The 20,254-nt window shown below is 33.3% G+C and overlaps 1 protein-coding gene across 1 annotated transcript in view; it reads left to right on the forward strand.

Annotated features, from left to right (window-relative positions):
• Positions 1–3,105: 3,105 nt before the first annotated feature.
• LOC106107142 (mucin-2-like) overlaps positions 3,106–20,254 on the forward strand; it is a 35,938-nt gene continuing 18,789 nt past the window's right edge. Inside the window, exon 1 of the mRNA XM_013287855.1 lies at positions 3,106–3,485. Within this exon, the coding sequence (XP_013143309.1) occupies positions 3,246–3,485 (240 nt within the window). The 5' untranslated portion in view covers positions 3,106–3,245. The remainder of the gene's footprint in view (positions 3,486–20,254) is intronic.

Below are 20,254 nucleotides of genomic sequence, written 5' to 3' on the forward strand. Positions count from 1 at the left end.
TAAAAAAGTGTTTTTGAATCGGGCTCGTTATCTTTTCGCTACGTTGACTGAGCGTGATAAGGCAACAAGAACTGCAAAGTCACGTTACCAAAATATTATATTATCTATACAGTTAACAAAAATGTAAAGTCTGTATGTAGTAAAATAAAATTCACTTTATTTTAGTACAAAGCGTTACCAACATTGCGTGTAACAGTGGTAGAGCCCGCTTTAACATCTTCGTACTGTAGGGCTCGCCCGGTGTAATACGACCACACAGAAGACAGGTGTGAAGTGGAAATAATTCAGCGCTTCGTCTGATGAGTATGTGCCGAAGGCCTGATTTAGGTCTCTTTTCCTTTCTATTCTTTTCTTATAAGGAAAGGATGGGAAGGGATAGCCGATTTGAGTTTTCTCAATTAATTAAGGTAAGGCAAGGCCCTGTAGTTTTTGACTTTTTACAATAAATACAGATCTTCTTATTAAGAGAGATTATTAAGAGGTTTGTCTTTTTTATTACGTCTTTGAATTATGCCTTTGGTATGATTTCATTTCGCCAAAAAGATATTAAAAAGATACGTGATGACTATGAGAATTAGGTAATGTCAGGGACGTTAAACGCCTGCGATAAATGTGAGGCGGAACCATTTTTTGTACGGGATTAGTTTTGGCTCTTAACCGAATATTTATGTCGCGTGGAAACGATATTCCATATTAGGAATGAAATATTAAACATTCTTGTATTACAAGTGTTATAATTTATAAATCGAATAATGTATTTTTTTTTGACTTGGAATATTTACACTTAAAACTTACTTTCGCTCGCGACTCCGTCCGCGTGGGATTAAAAAAACAAAACGTAAGTAGCCTAGGCGTACATTAGGCTATCCTCTACATATACACCAAATGTTATCGAAATCCATTCAGCCGTTTAGGCTTAAAACTTTAATAAACATCCATCCACCCATCCATCTAAACTTTCGCATTTATAACATTAGTATGAGTCTTGGAAAAAAATAATGATCGCAAGCTTGTCGTCTTTCTTGTATTTGTCTATAAAGAAGGACCCTAGCTTACCCTTAATTATGTCTTATTTATCCATGTATGCATTTACACACACATTTTGAAATTTCGCAGTTTTCACCCTGGTTGACAGAGCCGGGATCGAACAAGTTTACAAGCTCAGTTCTTAACTCATTCAGTATATTTTATGTCATAAACCACATGTAACATCTATACTTCCGGTTGGTAAATGGTACGGCTTGTCAGAGTGGCGCTAACAAGAATCATGTTGTACAAAATCCTGCGCACGCACCGCGTTTACGCTGCTTACCTTTACATTTACTTGTCATTAAGAGCGTACACTTTGACTAAACTATCGCACAACTGTTTAGTCGCGCTTTGATTAATATGAGCTTATATGGAGGTGCGCACACTACTCGATTCTTAGTTGTCCAACTAAACAGTTTAATGGCGAAATAATCAACATTCGCACAACGGGTGTGCGATGTTTTAGTTATAGGTGTGCGCCCGCTCATACTCAGAACTTTGTGGCAAATATGAGATAATATCGCTGGCTTATATCCCCGTGTATCCCATTTCAAATGAGTTTCAAAATTTTATAAATAGACAAACTGTATATTCCGTACACAAACGTCGGTGGCTTAATGGTTTAAGCATTTGACTTGTAATCTACAGGTCTTGGGTTCGAATCCCACCGTGAAGGTGATTTTCGATTTTTCGGACTTTCATATATACATAATTTACCCGACGTTCTTACGGTGAAGGAAAACATCGTGATGCAATCTACACATATCGGCGAAGAAATTCAAAGACATGTGTGAAGTCCCGCAGTACAGCGTGGTTGACTATGGCCTAGTCAACCTAACTTAGGGTAGGCTCCAAGCCATTCGGTGAGGATGTATAGTGAGCTGGTGAAGATGGTATTCCGTATTTGATGACCCTTACATTACGTCTGGTTTTGAAGGGAATAGTATTATGAAAATTGCGAGATTGTAAAATGTACTTGGATGATTAAATAGCACGTTTTTCCGATAACATTTTTAAATTGGCATGTTATAGTAATAAATAATACGTAGGAAATTAAATATCAAACAACTAATATAATTATGACTTCCTGGTTAAATAATTTTGCTTATAACATAATTTATAATAAATGCTTCTGAAATAACTTACGTTAAAGTCATTGGAATGGTCATAGCCAGTTATGAAGTTAGTTGTTTTCGCCCGCGATTTCGTCTGCGTGGAATTAAAGAAAACAAAAGTGAGTAGCCTATATGTTCTTCCAGACTATCCTTTACGTCTATGCCAAATCTTATTGAGATCCGTTCAGCCGTTTAGGCTACAAACTCTTACAAACATACACCCATCTAAACTCTCGCATTTATAACATTGGTAAGATTATAAAATTGGCGTAAACAAGTTTTAATAAAATGCTTCTCAATATCGAAGGAAGTAATTTAATGAATTTTTGAATCTAGTTAGTAATTCAGTAATATGGAATTTTCTAACAATGTGTAAAGTGTTACTCTTTAATATTTACGATTGACAGCCATAAATTAAAAATCTTTTTTAAATGTATTTAAATAACAGAAACTTTCATACAAGCTTTTTTCCCCTGCCGTTTGAATATGAGTCAATTTGGCCTCAGGGGGCTTTAAGCTGGTCTAACACAGAAGCAATCAATAACATGTCTAAATAGAGAAGTCGTAATACGTCGAAGGATTTGATCTAGTTTATATGTCGTACCACCCAGCTACTGCCTTTTATTCTATAATCAAGCTTATATCTTAACATCTAAAAGAATAAACAGAACACCTACAATTGACAGCTCAGATTGATATGACAAGTAGACTAATATTAAGAAACCGTATTACGTGTATGATACATTAGTTGTAACTAAACTGTGCTAATCCATATTAAAGTTCATAATCGAGTTATACAAAAATGCCATGGGCTTGCGAAATCGATGTAATATGTAACGGCTCGTGTCACACGTAAAAGCATTCTTGACACCGCAAGCTCTAGTTTCACCGGTCGGTAGGTGAGCGCGCGACCTTGCGGACCACCACTCAGCAGGGCGGGGGCGCCTATGACTGCGGCCGGCTGCGGCGCCGATGCCACTCGTACTGCGCTTACCAACCGACCAGCGCGCTTCCAAACATTTCAAATACGAATTCGAAAATCGAACGCGAACGGACGATGACATATTGATTTTTTAATTAAAAAATAAAAAGGCATAGACAATGTGGTTACTTTTTTTATGCGTGGTCGCGGGCGCGGCGCTGCACGCGGAGGGCGCCGGCGCGGGCGCAGCGCGGCTCGTTTGCTACGTGGAAAGTACGCACGCGTCTGAATTTTCCGAGTGCACACACCTCGTGTACGCGGGCGACGCGCGAGGTGAAAAGCTGGACAACTTGCTGAGAGAGTACAGGAAGAGCAATCCCAGGCTCAAGATCATACTTCGAGTCTCCGAAGTAGACAAGGTATGTCAGTATAATACAAGAAATAAAGTAATGTAACTAAAAAGTCGGGAATTTACAACAATCGTCCCCTAAAAATATGCACGATCTTCTATTAATTTTAATTTAATATAACACTCGCCCTTACAAGCTCTACACTGATACTAAAATAAGGGAAACATAGAAATTGAAGGAAAACGTACTATATTGTGCTCACTTTATAAAGAAGGAAACCATTAAAATTTTGATATATTGGTTCTAAAGTACACCTAAATCGTAGCAATTGAATACAATTACTAATTTTTACTTTTTAATACAGTTAAAATAATTTACAATAAATGTTATTACATAATCTGTGGACCTTAAATTATTCAAAGCTTGGCTGCATCACACATGTTGCTTTTGTCTTTTTCAAATTGGTTCGTTATTTTAAGCGGGTAAAAGAAAGTTGTAGCAGAGTCGATGCTAATTGTACTTACTGTTGTTTTCGTTAATTGCTGCGTCTGTGTTTTGTTATGTAATGTATTTTAAGTAGAGTGGGTCCAATTTGACAAGACGCGGGAAAAACTGCTCAAAAGACATTTACTGTTGTCATTAATTTGACCATCGGTTTTAACTTTTTCTGATAAAGTTATAACTATAATGCTCTTCCACATTTGTTTTTAAAAAAATATTTATTAACACCAATAAATGATATTAAGAGACGGCGATCAGCAAGAAATTTTTATGCCACATTGAGATCATTCTAAGCTTTATTCTTTTATTTTTGACCGACTTCCCTAAAAGAATGAGATACCCCATTCGTCTGTATGTTTTTTTTCAGCAATCCATTATGTTAGATTCTATAAGTTATGAAAAATTCACTTGTTACATGCGAAAAACATATTAGTACATGGCAGGATTCGAACTCAAGTTCTGTGAACTACAAATGCTTAAACCCTAAGCCATTGATGTCCATATATAAACGTATGACAATAAATCTCAATCAATCGAACAAGATGATCTAAAAACTGATCAATCAGTAATTCAATATTTTAATACTTATACAAAGATATTAAAATAGCATAGTTCAGTTATTTTAATCTTCATTTAGTAGCGTATCCGGTTCTATTAATAGCACATAAGATATGCTGTTTAGATGTAATTTCCACTTTATGTTTAGCTGGACGCGACTGTCTTTTGTTTCGAAGAGTGCCCTTTTTCACTGGCTCGACTGCCACTGCTATTTAAAAATGCAGCCGCGGTTAGCCAATAACTGGAAATACCACGTGGAAACAGACATTAAGTAACATTAGTAACATATTGGCGATTCGAAAAGCGTTCAGGTGTAAGGTCTGGGAGTCAGCGAAGCGTGCTGTAATACAAGTCGTCGTTAACTCCGAGGTTTTTCCGGTGTAGATTTACGTGAATGCAGGTAATGATGCCCGTCGTATTATCGTGTTCCTGGCGCCCTCTGGGGGCACGTAAGGGAATACGTTCCGCATCATCGTAGAGTTTAAAAAGACTTGAGATAGGTCAGATTTAAATGGTATAATAAATACTGGACACGTTATACATGTTTTCAATATTCACAGAATAAAAATCTGGGATTAAATTTCTGTGTTCTCGTTGTATTTCATGAAATAAGGTTTGGTACAACTTGCAATTATCGTATTACAGATGTACTTGATAATTAAACCTTAAGATTGGCAAAAGGCAACCCTCATTACAGTTGACATTTAAATTAAAAAACATAAAAATGAAACAAGACAAAAACATACCAACTAAGGCGATATAATTGAACGATAAATAACAGATGATATTCGATATTCGGCAATACTTTCATCACGTCCGTCGGTTTCGTTAAAGTTCGTTGTATTTAAAATTGTTTCGTGGTTTCGTCTCTTTAGGTCAAGTCGTCAACAAAGTGTCACGATAAGGCCCACCTGTCCAAATCGACTCGGAACAAACACGGTCACATTTCAAGTGAAAACATATGATATTTGTACGTTGCAGATTATTCAAAACAGTAAACAAGTTGTACAGGTCAGTATTGCTGGCCAGTGTGACGTAAGCAGACTTGATAAGCTTTAATAGGTTTTAGGTTCAAATAACGTCTGGCTAGTCTATTTTCTTGATACGGCTTAATCGGCTCGGAATTAAAAAAAACGTATAGCTTATGTGTTCTTCCAGACTATGCTCTACATTAGTGCCAAATTTCATGTTCTTTCCGTTCAGCAATTTGGGAGAAAACTTTCACAATTATAATATTAGTAAGTAACTAGTAAGATATTATAAAAAAAAAATGCTTGACCTCATTGTACCCCAAATTTAATAGGGTTCAAATATATTTGTAACTTGACACAAATATCAGTGTCAAACAGACATAATAAATTATGGTAATTAATATTCAGTTTTGTCAAACGAGAAGGCGGGTCACATAATGTTAAGTGACAACCGTCTGTATCCGAAATACCCTAAAGACATAATAATGTTTGTTATCTTTGTTTTTCAATGAAAATATTCATTACTAGGCTGTTGCTCGCGTCTTCGTCCGCGCGGAAATGTTAATAAATATAGCCTATGTTACTCAGAGACAAAGTATTTCTGAAATCAGCTGTCATTGAGTTACTTCAATACATACAAAAATACAAATCGTTCCTCTTTATACTATTAGTATAGATAATAATGAAATTCATTGAGAAAATCAATGAAACAACTGATCGCTTTTTGTTTTAAATGGTTTTGTTTTGTTTTTAAAAACATCGTGCAAAAATGATTTCATAATTGTTTTTTCAATATGTTAATCGAATAACTGGTTGTAAGTTTGTTTCAATCTGTTCAATGACACTTATGAATAACTAGCTGTTCCCGTGCGACTTCATCCGCATAAAATTAAGAAAATTTTATTTCATTGTTTACATGTGTTAAATTATAAATTGCAAATGTCAAAATGACATGACATGATGACAAAGCATGGCAACCTTGCTTCTTTGATGTTGGCAGCATCTTATGGTCTCTTTCCCACATTAAGGTTTTATCCTATGTAAATGTTTACATCCTATGTTTAATGGCGTTAAAATATATAGCCTAAAGCGTGACGTAAGTGTAGGGCTTTTTATTAAATAAAGAATTATTCAAAAATATGCTGTAATTGCTGACATCTTAGGCAACAAAGAAGTATGTGTTTACGCTTTATTATAATTGTATATATTAACGTATTTTATAATTTGCAATAGTTAAATATTTAGATAAAATAAAACATTAGAGATAAAAGATTTTTTTAAGATCCCAATTTACTTCAATGTTCTCTTAAAAGCCGTAAATTTACATTTTAAACAGATTAACAACGAAATCTATCAATTAAATGGATTTCAATCAACATTATGACGTTAAACCCTTCCGGAAGAACACGTTGTTAAATTAAAAATAACCAATATTCATAAAGACGTGTCGTCCCTTTCATTCACATCGGAAAAAAAGAGAAGACTGTATTATAAAAACGTTAATGCTGAATTGCAAAGTTTCCATTTATTTTATCACTAGCTTTCGCCCGCGGCTCCGTCCGCGTGGAACTAAAAAGAAAACAAAAATGAGTAGCCTATGTGTTCTTTCACATGCTACAAACTCTAACAAACATCCATCCATCCATGTAAACTTTCACATTTATAATATTAGTAAGATTACCTACTTACTCATTTGAGTTAGGTAGACCTAAGTTTCAACGGAATAAAACTTAAGTAGGTCGGAAGCATTTCATTCAGTTATCGAACTAAAAACATTAATGAATGGTTAAATGTAGCTTGGAAACCGACCTTAAATACTGTATTTTATTGTCATGATAATATCAGATGCTATATTCGCGATATTCATTTGTTTATCTCAATCATGATGTGTTTTTGTTTTCTTTTTAAACCTGCTCTTTTGATAATAAAAACTCGATTATGCAACGGTTCCACTTTCCATAACTGTATGTGACCTCCTTGTCCAGCGGTCAAAAGGCTCTGCTTGTTTCACGGGCCCTGGATTCGATTATTCCGAGGATTATGTAACTATCTTATTATTACTTTTAATTACCTAGTTAACGAAAATGTCAATCCGAAATATCTATTTTTCTCATAGTTTTATTGACTTGAATATATCTTACTAATATAAATGCGAAAATTTAGATGGATGGATGTTTCTTAGAGTTTTCCATTAAACGGCTGAACGTATCTCTAAGAAATTTAGGATAGATAGAGCATAATATTAAAGAACACAGAGCCTTCTTAATTTTTCTCATACAGCTCGGACATAGCCGCGCGCGACAGCTAATCATTTATGCATTTTGCAAAAAAGCTGTTTTTCATAAGTGATTTCTAAATGAACCACTTTTGAAGTCTAATTTGACTCAGCATGTCGAGGTCATTTTTGCCAATCCTCACTTGAGCTGTCAATTTTGACAGTTGTCGATTGAATTTCAATATCGATATGTAGTCAAGTAGCAATTAGATTTTTATTAATGCAATTGATGGCAAGTCACGATTATATTGTAGTAACTGGCTTCGTTCTTGATATCTGAAAAATCATCCCATTTTTGGTGCAAAGATAGGTTATCTATACTTATCTATCTTACTAATATTATAAATGTGAAAGTTTGGATGGATGGATGGATGTTTGTTAGAGTTTGTAGCCTAAACTGCTGAACTGATCTCAATGAAAATTGGCATAGATGTAGAGTATAGTGTGGAAGAACACATAGGCTACTTGGTTTTGTTTTTTTTTAATACCACGCGGACGGAGTCGCGGGCGAAAGCTAGTAACTAATATTATAAAGAGGAAACATTTGGGTTTTTAAATTTAGTTGTGTATTGAAATAACTCAAAAACTACTGAGCCGATTTTAAAAATTCTTTCACCAATAAATAGCTATGCTATCACTGAATAACATAGGCTATATTTGTAGTTTAATTTATTCGTTTTGTACTATTGTTTTATATTTCCACCTGTAATTAAAATAATACTTTCATTTTAAATATCTTTAAAACCTCACATTACTGTCTAATTTCGCACTACTTTCCCTTTTCCCTAAAAAAACCTTTAGTCATTCCATATTGTACGGATGTTTTTCTATGCCGTTTATCCAAGTTTTCTTGGCATTGAAATCAGATGAATCCTGGTACGATGTATGACGTAATATCACATACGCTATCTGCATGGAATGTTGTTTTGCATCCGTAATAGACGAAATTGTACGCTTTACGCCTAGAGAAAATAACCGTCTCGTGTCGTTTGTGAGTCAGATTACAAAGTACAGTGTGTAATTGCGGAGTACGTACTCGTTAACTATACGTGGGAAATAGACCACTGGCCACAATCGAAAGTGTCTTAATTGCGAACTTTAAAAGGGCTTTTAGTTCAGTCTGTACAGTAGTAAAATGGTTTGTTATAAATATCAGAAAAACGAACGTAAGTAGTACTTAGAGGGGGCACTATGACTAAACAATCGCATAAATGTTGTGCGATTGTCGACTGTTTCAGCAAATTCAATTGTTTATTTGCACAATTAGAAACAGAGTAGTGTGCGCATCTCCAAATAAGCTTATAAGAATCAAAGAGACTAAACAGTTATGCGATCGTTAAGTTTCAAGTGTGTGCACGCTCTTACACATTAGAAACAAAACTCGCTAAAAATTTAAATTTGAAAACGATCACATTTTTAAATCAATCGTGCCAGTAATAATTCTCCAAAAAGGTAACACGTCTAACCTCTTTTGTAATCAATTAAAGTTACATCGTTCAATTGGCAATTAATTTTTTTTTTAATCTGTTACGCGGTCGTGTGATCGATCGTAATGCAGAGATCATGACGAGTCCTGAATCAAACCGGTCACGTCCGTCCATTGATAAACATGTCGGCATTGAATTAAATCGATTGCTCTCACTTTCTTTTGCGGAACAGCCAGTCAAGTAGGTACGACTGCATCTGTTTAACCAGAAGAATATCGTACAGAGTCCCCACAAGGGCTCATCCCAGAAATGTTTCAAAACTTTTTTCAACAAACTGGTCTCGAACTAATGCGGGCTTGCGGTCACCACTTAATCGAATTGTTAATTCTTAATATAACCAATTTTAATGATATAGATATAATACATGTAACTAAAAATAACCTTAAAATAGAGATTATTAAAACTTTGAATTACCAATAATATTAATATATCATTAAGTACCACTCGAATGTATCGCCTATTTATAGATTTATTTTATTATTATAGTTACTACGTGGTAAAGTTGTGGATGGCACATCTACTCAACACTTTTAAATTGTACTGTATTTTTTTTTCTTGTGCTATTGTTCTTTTACCCAAATAAATGAAAAAAAAAATCTATACCTTACACTCGTCTTGTCGTCAAATTAATTACTTACGACAATAATTCGAAAATTACTTCATGAGTACAAAATACTTATCTATATTAATACTATAAAAAGGACAGATTTGTATTTTGGATTTTTGTATGCATCGAAATAACTCAAAAACTACTGGACCGATATTAAAAATTCTTGCACCATTAAAAAGCTATGTTTTCACTGAGTAACAATTGAAGTGTAGGAATATAATATATAATGTAAGTCACGCTTTAAAATTGATCTAAAATTCATAAACTTTCTTATAGGATTCTTTCCAAATATCTGGTTTCGGTGGACTCTTCGTTAATTGTTTTTACATTTCTATGATAATGTTCCTTAAACTCTACATTATTTTTCGCTAACGTGCATCGTTGACTCTCCTTTGGCTATTCTTATCACAGTACTTTTACATTACATCATGTTTTACATTCATGAAATTCTAATCACTTATGACGCAATGAATCCTGTCATTGTGAATAATAATGCTTCCTCCTCACGTTGCATTAACTAAACATTTCTGCTCTAAACGCTCTATGGAAACGATTTATTGATGTGTTAATTGCCAGTTATAAAAACTAAAGCTACCTTTTTGCCAATTTTCCAAAAAGTTATTCATAAGCGAGATAGTAACACTTTGACATCTCTACTTATATTACAAAGAGGAAAGATTTGTATTCTTGTATTTTTGTATGTATTGAAATAACTCGAAAACTACTGGCCCGATTTTAAAAATTCTTTCACAGTGAAAAAGGTAATTTATCTGTGAATGATATAGGCTATATCTTTTATTGTTTTTTAATTTTACGCGGGCGATATCGCGAGCAATAGCTAGTATGTAATAATTTAGTTAATGTCACTTTGTAAAATAAGTTTACAACGTAGTCGCAGACAGTTAGTAAACTAATAAAGTGTAGAGTTAATAAAGAAACAAAAGCGGTTTGATAAAACAAAAATTCTAGTTATTACTTCATTATTCAAAAATAATTATTATCGATGTTTGTTATAATTTATTATAGGTCAATTAATTCTGTACATAATTTTATTTTATCGCTTTATTATGAGAACATTTTTCTTTCGTTAAAAGCGCCGACGCCTTGTTATATTAATAAGGAATCCAAAGTTTGTTTTATTAAACTTAAAATAAATAAATCGGTAAAATAGCATTAAAATATTAATTATTTTAACTTTGACTACATCTCTTATCGCAGTATTAAATGAGTTTTAAACAAAGTCGTAGCATTTTTCTTTAAACTCTTTTTAAACACCATTTATTTGATGTCTACGACTTCATTCATAATAAAAAAAAGGGGTTTGAATTTGAATGTCGATATAAAGGTAGAGACGTCTGAAAGAAAATAGAGTAAAATGCAATAAACCTACTCGCCCTAGACTTTGATCATCTGACGAAGCCCATTGTGAAAGAAACTATGCGTGAGGGAGTGCTCTCAGATATGTCGACTGATAGAGATGTATGTATTACATACTGTGCCGACCCTCTATAGGTACAGGGACATGGTAATTACCTCCTAATCTCAAGGATGTCTCATCTATAATAATATTATAAAGAGGAAAGATTTGCATTACACAAAAAAAAAAAAATGTATTTTTGTATGTATTGAAATAACTCAAAATATTTTTTGAGTTATTTCAAAAATTCTTTCATCTCACTTTGTTAGCGAGTAACAAACTTTTTATCATTTCGCCCGCGTGTTAATCGCACGAAACAACTAGTATGAATTAAATAAGAGAAAGTTTTCATGACAAATTATATTAAATAACAACGTCATTTTTATAAAAAAATTCCTTTATTTGTGTCACATTATCATTCATTTTTCTGTCATTTCATTATGTGTCAGAGTTATGATGACGCATGCTCGAACACAATTTTCAATATAATTTTATGATATGTTTTTAAGCGTATTGGGGAATCTTCAAACGATACGGTGGATTGTAAAATATGACGAAATGATAACATTATGAGGTTGTTTCTTTATTGTATTGCACTATTCAGAAATTGTAAACTTATTTTTTGTTTTTACATATTAAAAATCGCATTAAAACTATTTTCTAATTTTAAGAACTTAACTTCTTTGACACACAGTAAAAGAATGAGAATCGAACTCAACACTCTGTAACTTGTTTAGATTTATGATACAAAACAGCCAAAAATCTCGCCTTCTATTGATCGAGCTGTCAGTTGGTAATAAAAAAACTGTTTGCATGTTTCAGAAATCTTTTCGACATAAATCGAACTGTGATCTAGCACGAAAGTTTTCGATATAGTATTCACAACGACATCTATGAAATAAAATGTAGAAGATTTTAAAAAATCTAATAGAAATTTTATCGATAACGTTTCAAATTCTTTCTCGAAAAGTTTCATGATACACCCCTAATTACTGTCGTTTATCAGACATGTGCGGAACCGTGACTTTGACTTAAACTTTTTCAAGGTTCTTACCCTTTCCAGTTATCAATAGACAATGATAAGAGAGTCATTCTCCATATGCAATTTTGCGTCATGTTGGTATCGCATGATTTACACACGTTATCCATACCTATATTTTATTTATTGATTTATATTTAGTAATTAACAGTTGCAATACAATTATACCAAAATTCTGTTGTAAATAAAAATACTCTTTTTTTAAAACATGAGGTGGCAAACGAGCAAGCCCCTGAATCCGCCAAAATGGCGAAGTGACCGCTGCCCAGACATCCACAATTGCAGATGCGTTGCTTTCTCTTATACGCACATAAAGAGGATATTTCCCCATCCTATGCTTCTCTTCCACCGTCAAATCCACTTCCCCTTTCCATCCTCTCCTTATAAGAAAAGGGTGGTAAAGTGAAAGGGACTTAAATTAGGCGCCCGGCACCACACTCATCAGACGAAACACGGAATCGCTTTCATTTCACGCCTGTCTTCTGTATGGTCGTGGTATTACTCCGGGCGTGCCGGCCCTGCAGTGCTAAGATGTTAGAGCGGGCACTACCACTCCAAAAGGTAATGGTGTTGGCATCTGTCAAAGTGGCCCTAAGATCATAATAATCAATATTTGTATCCTCTTATGTACTAGCTTTCGCCCGCGACTCAGTCTGTGTTAAATTAATACAGTCCAAAATTAAGTTGCCTATGCTTTTTTCCCGACTATGCCCTTCATCAGTGCTATTTTTCATCGAGATCCGATCGGTCGTTTAGGCGGCTAACTCTAACAGACATCCATTTTAACTTTTAAATTCATAATATTAGTAAGATCTTAACTCTTCTGTAAATAAAGTCGTTAACAAAATAATTATAATTACGTTCAGATGAAGTTAGTTGCGGAAACATTAAGACAAAATAAAATTGAACTAAATTATATGCAAATTGATTGACATTTTTTAAGAGACGACCTCGCGTGGACTTTTTAAGGCGGCGCAAGGTTGCGGCGGGTTTTTAAATGTCCGAGTTTCGGAATTCGAACGTTTATTTTTTTTATTTATTGAAATGTGTATTGCTTGATATTTTATTATCTGGCCGCAAGCGACATCTGACTTTAGCCTGCCTACGTGTAAATGTGAGTGGGAATTTTATTATGGAAATGATTCATAAAATCCTTTTTCGAATTAAGACCAACACCATCCTAATAAATCTATGTAGTACTAAAAAGTATTTCAGGCCAGTTATTGACTAAAAATGTATGGCAAGAACTCTATCAATAGGCAATATGCATATGACGCTAAATTGGACAAAACTTTTTTCACGTATTCTTTATTACTATAAAAACATCGTTGTAAATAATTTTTTAACCGACTTCAAAAAGGAGGAGGTTCTCAATTCGTCTGTATGTTTTTTTTAACATATAGTAATAGTTAAAAGTACGAAAATGATCGTAATTTAATTTTATTAGTTTTAGCTCAATGGTTCAATTTTTAAGTCAATATTTTTTTCTGGTTATCTTATAACAAGTAGAATCGTTTGAAAATAGCAAAAATCATGCATATTCGCTATTAAGTTCCAACGTTTAGGGATTGTTTAATACTGTTTACAAGTATGAAATTTATATGTATTTTTAAATAACTTCTTTTAATCGTGGAAATGAAAAGTATGTTTTGATAAAAGGAGAAGCATATTTTTGCATAAAAATAAGCAGTCGTTCGACCTAAGCCTATTGGGGACGAATTTACATAACAGAAGTGTCAATGTTTATGTTTTTTATAAAACAGAAATATAAAATCAATTCCGAGATTGAGCAAACTTCTGACTCATACGAAACTTCTTTCATAATAAAGTCTGAATAAAATTATCATCAATTAGCAGCATATTCGTGGAATTTGTACGATTTCAGTTCACACGGTTATCAGCATATAAGCATTACTTCTAAAGAAAACAATAGAAGCGCCTAAAGGACTTTATTCTTAAATTATTTGGCTCAGCCTTTACATACAGTTTACAGTAGTAGAGCCCGCTTTAACACCTACCACGACCACATAGAAGACAGGCGTGAAGTGGAAGTATTTCCGCGTTTCGTCTGATGAGTGTGGTGCCGGAGGCCCAATTGTAGTCCCTTTCCCGTCCCACCTTTTTCTTATAAGAGAAGGATTAGATAGGAAAGTAGATCTGACGATGGAGGAGACGCATAGGAAGGGGAAATATTCTCTTTATGTGCGTTTCCTCCTCTGTTGGATAAGGGTAGGCAACGCATCTGCAATTGCGGATGTATATGAGCAGTGGTCGCTTCGCCATTTTGGCGGATTTAAGTAGCTTGCTCGTTTGCCACCGTTTTGTATATATAAAAAAAACACAGAGTTTTAATCGCTACCAAACTTTTAACGAACATCTTGTTAATCTTTGATGCTTTGTCTAAAGCCTGCTATACACGTTAAATTTATCACAACAGTCGGAATTTTCAGATTTAACTGAACATGTGTAGCGGGTTTAACGATGAGAAAAGACATATAAACTTGTCAACTAATCGACCCGAAACCATCAATGTTAAACCTCTAATATGCACTATGGAAGCCATCGTAATCATTGTATCACCAATTCTCCCCATTATATCCTTGAGAACATTTGTCGCCGTAAAGTCTGGACTTACAGCAATAATTCATGTAACATCGAAACATTCCTTACTCGCATTTGGGCAACCGGTCAGGCGATACAAGTGGCGTAAGTTTCGCAATTGCCACTGAACTCGAAAGTTGCAGGACCCGATATTAAAGCTTACGAGATAAAAATAAGTATGCGTACTCAATCCAAGCTAGTTAACATAAAATATACTTTAATCAAAATGAAAATGGCCAAAATAAAGATGGCCTTCAGGTTTCTGACGTCGATTACTTTAGTCCCTTTGGAAATATCCTTTTATGTGCGTCTATTCTGTCGATTAAGGGTAGGCAACGTATCTTATTGCGAATGTTTATGAGCAGCGGTGGCTTTTCCATTTTGACGGATTCAGGTGGCCGCTTGTTCGTCTGACACCTAAAGATATAAAAAACACTTTTAGTAGTATAAAGGTGTTCAATATTGGGTTCAGAAAGGTTAAAAACAGTATAATTACGCAAAATATCGCATGACAGACTTAAATATAAACAAAAATCATTTATTAATCAAGGTTTGCAATAGAGGTCCGTGAAAGGATAGACCACACCTCAACTACTCTGATCTTTAATCTATGATTTATGGTAACAAGTGTAACGTTCTACATATGTGACGTATAACATGCATGACTGTAATTTACTGCAAAACTGGGACACTTATATGCCTATTCCATTAAACTGTCAAAGTACACGCCTATTAAGCTACATAAGTAACTTTACTAACTTTAATACAACTTAGAAACAGTCTATTGAGGATTTACCTAAGTCTTTTAATCTAAAGACAGCGTTATATTTTACAACTTGCTACTCACGACTTCGTCTGCCCAATTTTAAGATAAAAAAGATAATAATATGCCTGTCTATGTCAGCTATTCTTCACTAAAAGTGAGTCGAAATCGGCCCAGCCATTTCGGAGATTACCCGGCACAAACGCGGCTGGCGGATAGACAGACAAAAAAAATTTAAATGCATTTTTCCTTATCAGCAACGCAAATACATCATCTTCCCGAAATCTTGAATTTTTCTTTTGATGTTACAAAACAGACCAATTTATTACATGTATAGATGAACTGGCTGTCAATTGCGACTCCGTATTCGTGTAATTAAAAAAAAACTTAATAAGTAACCTATATTTCCCTTCAGCTTGTGTTCTATGTTCATGTCGAGTTGCAGTGAGATCCGATGAGCCGCTTTGGAGATACGTTTTAACACCCATCAAAACTTTCGCATTTATATAAAGTACGATAATGGTAAAATGAGTGAATTAAAATTAACAGATCCCGTTACAATAGCGTTCTATAGCTCTTATCGAAAATAGTAGCTTGTTAGTTCGTTTTTAAATATTTTTTCCTTTAGCTTCACGAGTATGTCTAGGTAATGAAACAATATTTTCAATACTTCACTTACATTTAAATTCAGTAACAGTTAATTGATTATTCATTACTATAAGAAATCATTAATGTGGTTTGCTTCCTTCATTTCATAGTATGCAAAGTTACCGTTTACGAGATATTTGACATTTGAACACAAACTATTTATATTATATATTTTAAAGTGTTAGCATCCGTGTTGCAAAAATAAGACACCTTTTTTAAATATTTCTTAATTTTTAGTTTATCTAGATCGTTTAAACTAATTTAGTGATTACAAAAGACGCAGAATTAGATGCAGTTTGTTCGTTTACAATTTCATATATATTTCCATCTCTTTCATACTCTTTTTGAAAGACAGAGATGTACTGTCGTACAGCTGTTACTGGAAACAGTAACAACAATGATATGTGGAATCAAAATAAATGAGACCAGATAAAAATTTTTACTCTTCCTTTCCATTCAGTAGTTTGGCGTTTGTCTCTGTTTTGTCAAGAAGAATGAAAGAGACAAAACATGTTTTAATTTAATTGTTACAGTAATGGATTACTAAGGTTATGAATACAATTCTAATTTACTTATTTGTTTGTTAGAGTTTGTTTCAAACGGCTGCATAATATCGATTAAATTTCACATAGATGTAAAGGATAATTTAGAACACGTAGGTTATTTTTTTACCCACACACGGAGTCGCGGGCGAAAGCTAGTTAAACACAACTGTGTACAATTGCTTGTGTTCATATTGTTATTAACCTCGAATTGTTGAGACGGTTTTGATTGGGCTGCCGACAAGACTGCTGATCGATGTTTAGTGGTCCGCTCGGCTCGTTTATATGGTAATGCCATATGAGCATCTTGCGAAATGCACGTCGCTAGTGTTGCTATGCTGTAAATAAAAAACAACGGATGTGAATTATTAAAAAAAAACTTTTACAGTTAAGATACAATTTTCAATATAGAATATTTTAACTGAACTCTAATATTTTATTCAATCTTTTATACTGTTTATTCCTCAATAATTTATTAACACTCAGGCTTATATGGCGAGAAAATTACGTTCGTGAATATTAATTAACATCAAATTAAAACATCAACAAACATTTGATTGAGATTTATGTTTTTTTTTATCACATATATTTAAAAGTTTATTTACTAAGCCAAATACGTTTAACAGAATAAAAATTTGTTCTTCGATTTAAGGAAATTCCGGAAATGTATAAACGTTTGGTTATTGTTGAAGATGTTATAACATCGGTGTCAGAACTTAAAATAGTTGATTTTATTTGGTTGCTCAGCTGCTCGCAGGAAGGCCGCTTGGACAATTTAATACAAATATCTTGTACCGGGTGCATTCACTGATCTTATATAGTTGATAAGTTGCATTTAACGTACATTAATCTCTGAGTAAAATAGCTAATATAAACTTTAAACTTATTAATTAATTTAAATTTAATAATAAACTTTAACTTTTAAACGTCAATTAGGAAAACATGGTTTATATTTATTTTGAGGATAAGAAAATTATTGATTTACTTCAATAAATATTTGATTTCTATTAAAAATCGTAAAATTTATATTTCAGAGATGTTATTTGTTAATTGACTAAATAAATAATAGTAATCTATACTTCTATACTATTATATATTATAGTAAAGCGTAAACACACACTTCTTTGTTGCCTAAGATGTCAGCAATTACAGCATATTTTTGAATAATCCTTTTTTTATTAAAAAGCCCTACACTTACTTCATGCTTTAGGCTATATATTTTAACGCCATTAAACTTAGGGGTTAAATATTTTGGATAAAAACCCTGATGTGGGAAAGAGACCATAAGTTGCTGCCAACATCAAGGAAGCAAGATTGCCAAGGTTTGTCATGTCGTGTCACTTTGACATTCGCTATTGATAATTTGTAGAAATGTAAACAATAAAATAAAATTTTCATGCGGATAAAGCCGCACGGGAACAGCTAGTGTATTAGTAAATCTAAACTGCTATAAAGATAGACTTTGCAATTGCAAATCCAAATTGGAAGTTTTTTTTAATGCAAATCATAACAAAGCCATCTGGACTACAGACGTCATTTGTCAGAATCATAATTAATTTTAACCAACAATTTATTTCCCGCTCCGTAATAATTAATTGGTTCATAACTTAATTGCTTTGCCTTACGACAATCTACACAGATTTTTATAACAGAAATAATAATTTGTACTGTTTTTAAAGCCGGTTTTTGCACATTTTTATCTTAACGTTGTTGAATAACGATATTATTCGAGAAGATAACGTGTTATATGATCAAGTTTCTGTGGGCCAAGGTTTACTGGATTTTTGGGCCTAGTGTTGACTCGGGATTTTAAGATTCCTTACTGATAAACTTTTTAACATGGGTAATGTTACGCTTGATTAAAAGAGAGAATATAAAAATGTTATACACATTTTTGCAATAGACTTTCGACCGAGACTACGAAGAGAAGAAGTACGAGGACGACCTCGTGGAATTAAAAAAACAAAAGTAACTAGTCTACTCGTTCTTCCAGACTATCCTTAGAGAGAAGTTTAGGGTACAAACTCTAATAAACATCCTTCTAAACTTTCACATTTATAACATGCTAGCTTTCGCCCGCGACTCCGTACGTGTGGAATTAAAAAACATAAAAGTGAGTAGCATATATGTTGTTACAGACTTTCCTTTACATTTATACTAAATTTTATTAAAATCCGTTCAACCGTTTAGGCTACAAATTCTAACAAATCCTTCTAAACTTTGTCATTTTTAACAATATTTTAAATCTTTATCTATTGTGTTTACAAGTAATTATTGTATTTGTAACTATCGTTTTAAAATGAGACAAGATTATGTTTTCATACATGTTTTCCCAGTTTGAACTAATGTGTACGATTTACTATACATATTTGTCAGTTATGAATTCTTAAAGTGAGATGTATGACTCACAATGAAGTCGTTCGTGGACTTGTTTCTTATAAATCAAGGACAGTGACTCATAATGTATCAGTGACGTATTGAATAGCATTTATTTGCTTAGAAGCACTTTTCACCCCGGATACGCAAATGCAGCAAATTTTCTGTTATATCAACGCAAATTACTAGGTTTTTTAAGTTGTTAAACTAGTCCGTCTATTATTAATTTGTGTATTTTGTCATAGAAAAACATTTAATCTATATAATTACAATTAAGCGTAAACACACACTTCTTTGTTGCCTAAGATGACAGCAATTACAGCACATTTTTTAATAATTCTTTTTTTAATTAAAAGCCCTACACGTACGTCACGCTTTAAGCTATATATTTTGACGCCATTAAACTTAGGGGGTAAATATATTATATAAAAATCCTAATGTGGGAAAGAGACCATACGATACGTGCTGCCAACATCAAGAAGCAAGATTGCCATAGTAAGGTAATTAGTATTTTGACATTTACAATTGAGAATTTGATAAAGGTAAACAATAAATTTATAATTTCATGCGGATGAAACCGCACACGAACAGCTAGTAATTTATAAAGTTGAACACTTAGCGAGAAGTATATATTTTTTTATTAATAATTTCTATTTTATTCAGCTTCAGATCTACTTTAGCATTGCATGGGAGTTGTAGGAAGCCTTGAAAGTAAATAAAAAATCGAACAATCTAAAACAAAAGCAGATAACATTCTACATTTGCCCTAATAACAAGTGACATGTGTTAAAAAACAAAAGAATTACAATATTATAAACGCGAACATTTCAATGAATAAAACCTTCGAAATGAACGTTATACATGTCGTTCTTTGTATCTTTACTAACGACATGTCATGAAATAAACGAGCGATGGAATATCAAATGGACGATAAACTCAAGGCTCCTAAACCATTCGGTACTCATTTGCATCCTCTATTGTTCTAACACAAGTGTTATATTTTATTTATGTTGTTCAGATTCAAGGAAACTTGATAAGGATTGTTAAATC

This window comes from Papilio polytes, unplaced genomic scaffold (genome assembly GCF_000836215.1).
Source record: "Papilio polytes unplaced genomic scaffold, Ppol_1.0 DF822067.1, whole genome shotgun sequence".
NCBI classification, from domain to species: domain Eukaryota; kingdom Metazoa; phylum Arthropoda; class Insecta; order Lepidoptera; family Papilionidae; genus Papilio; species Papilio polytes.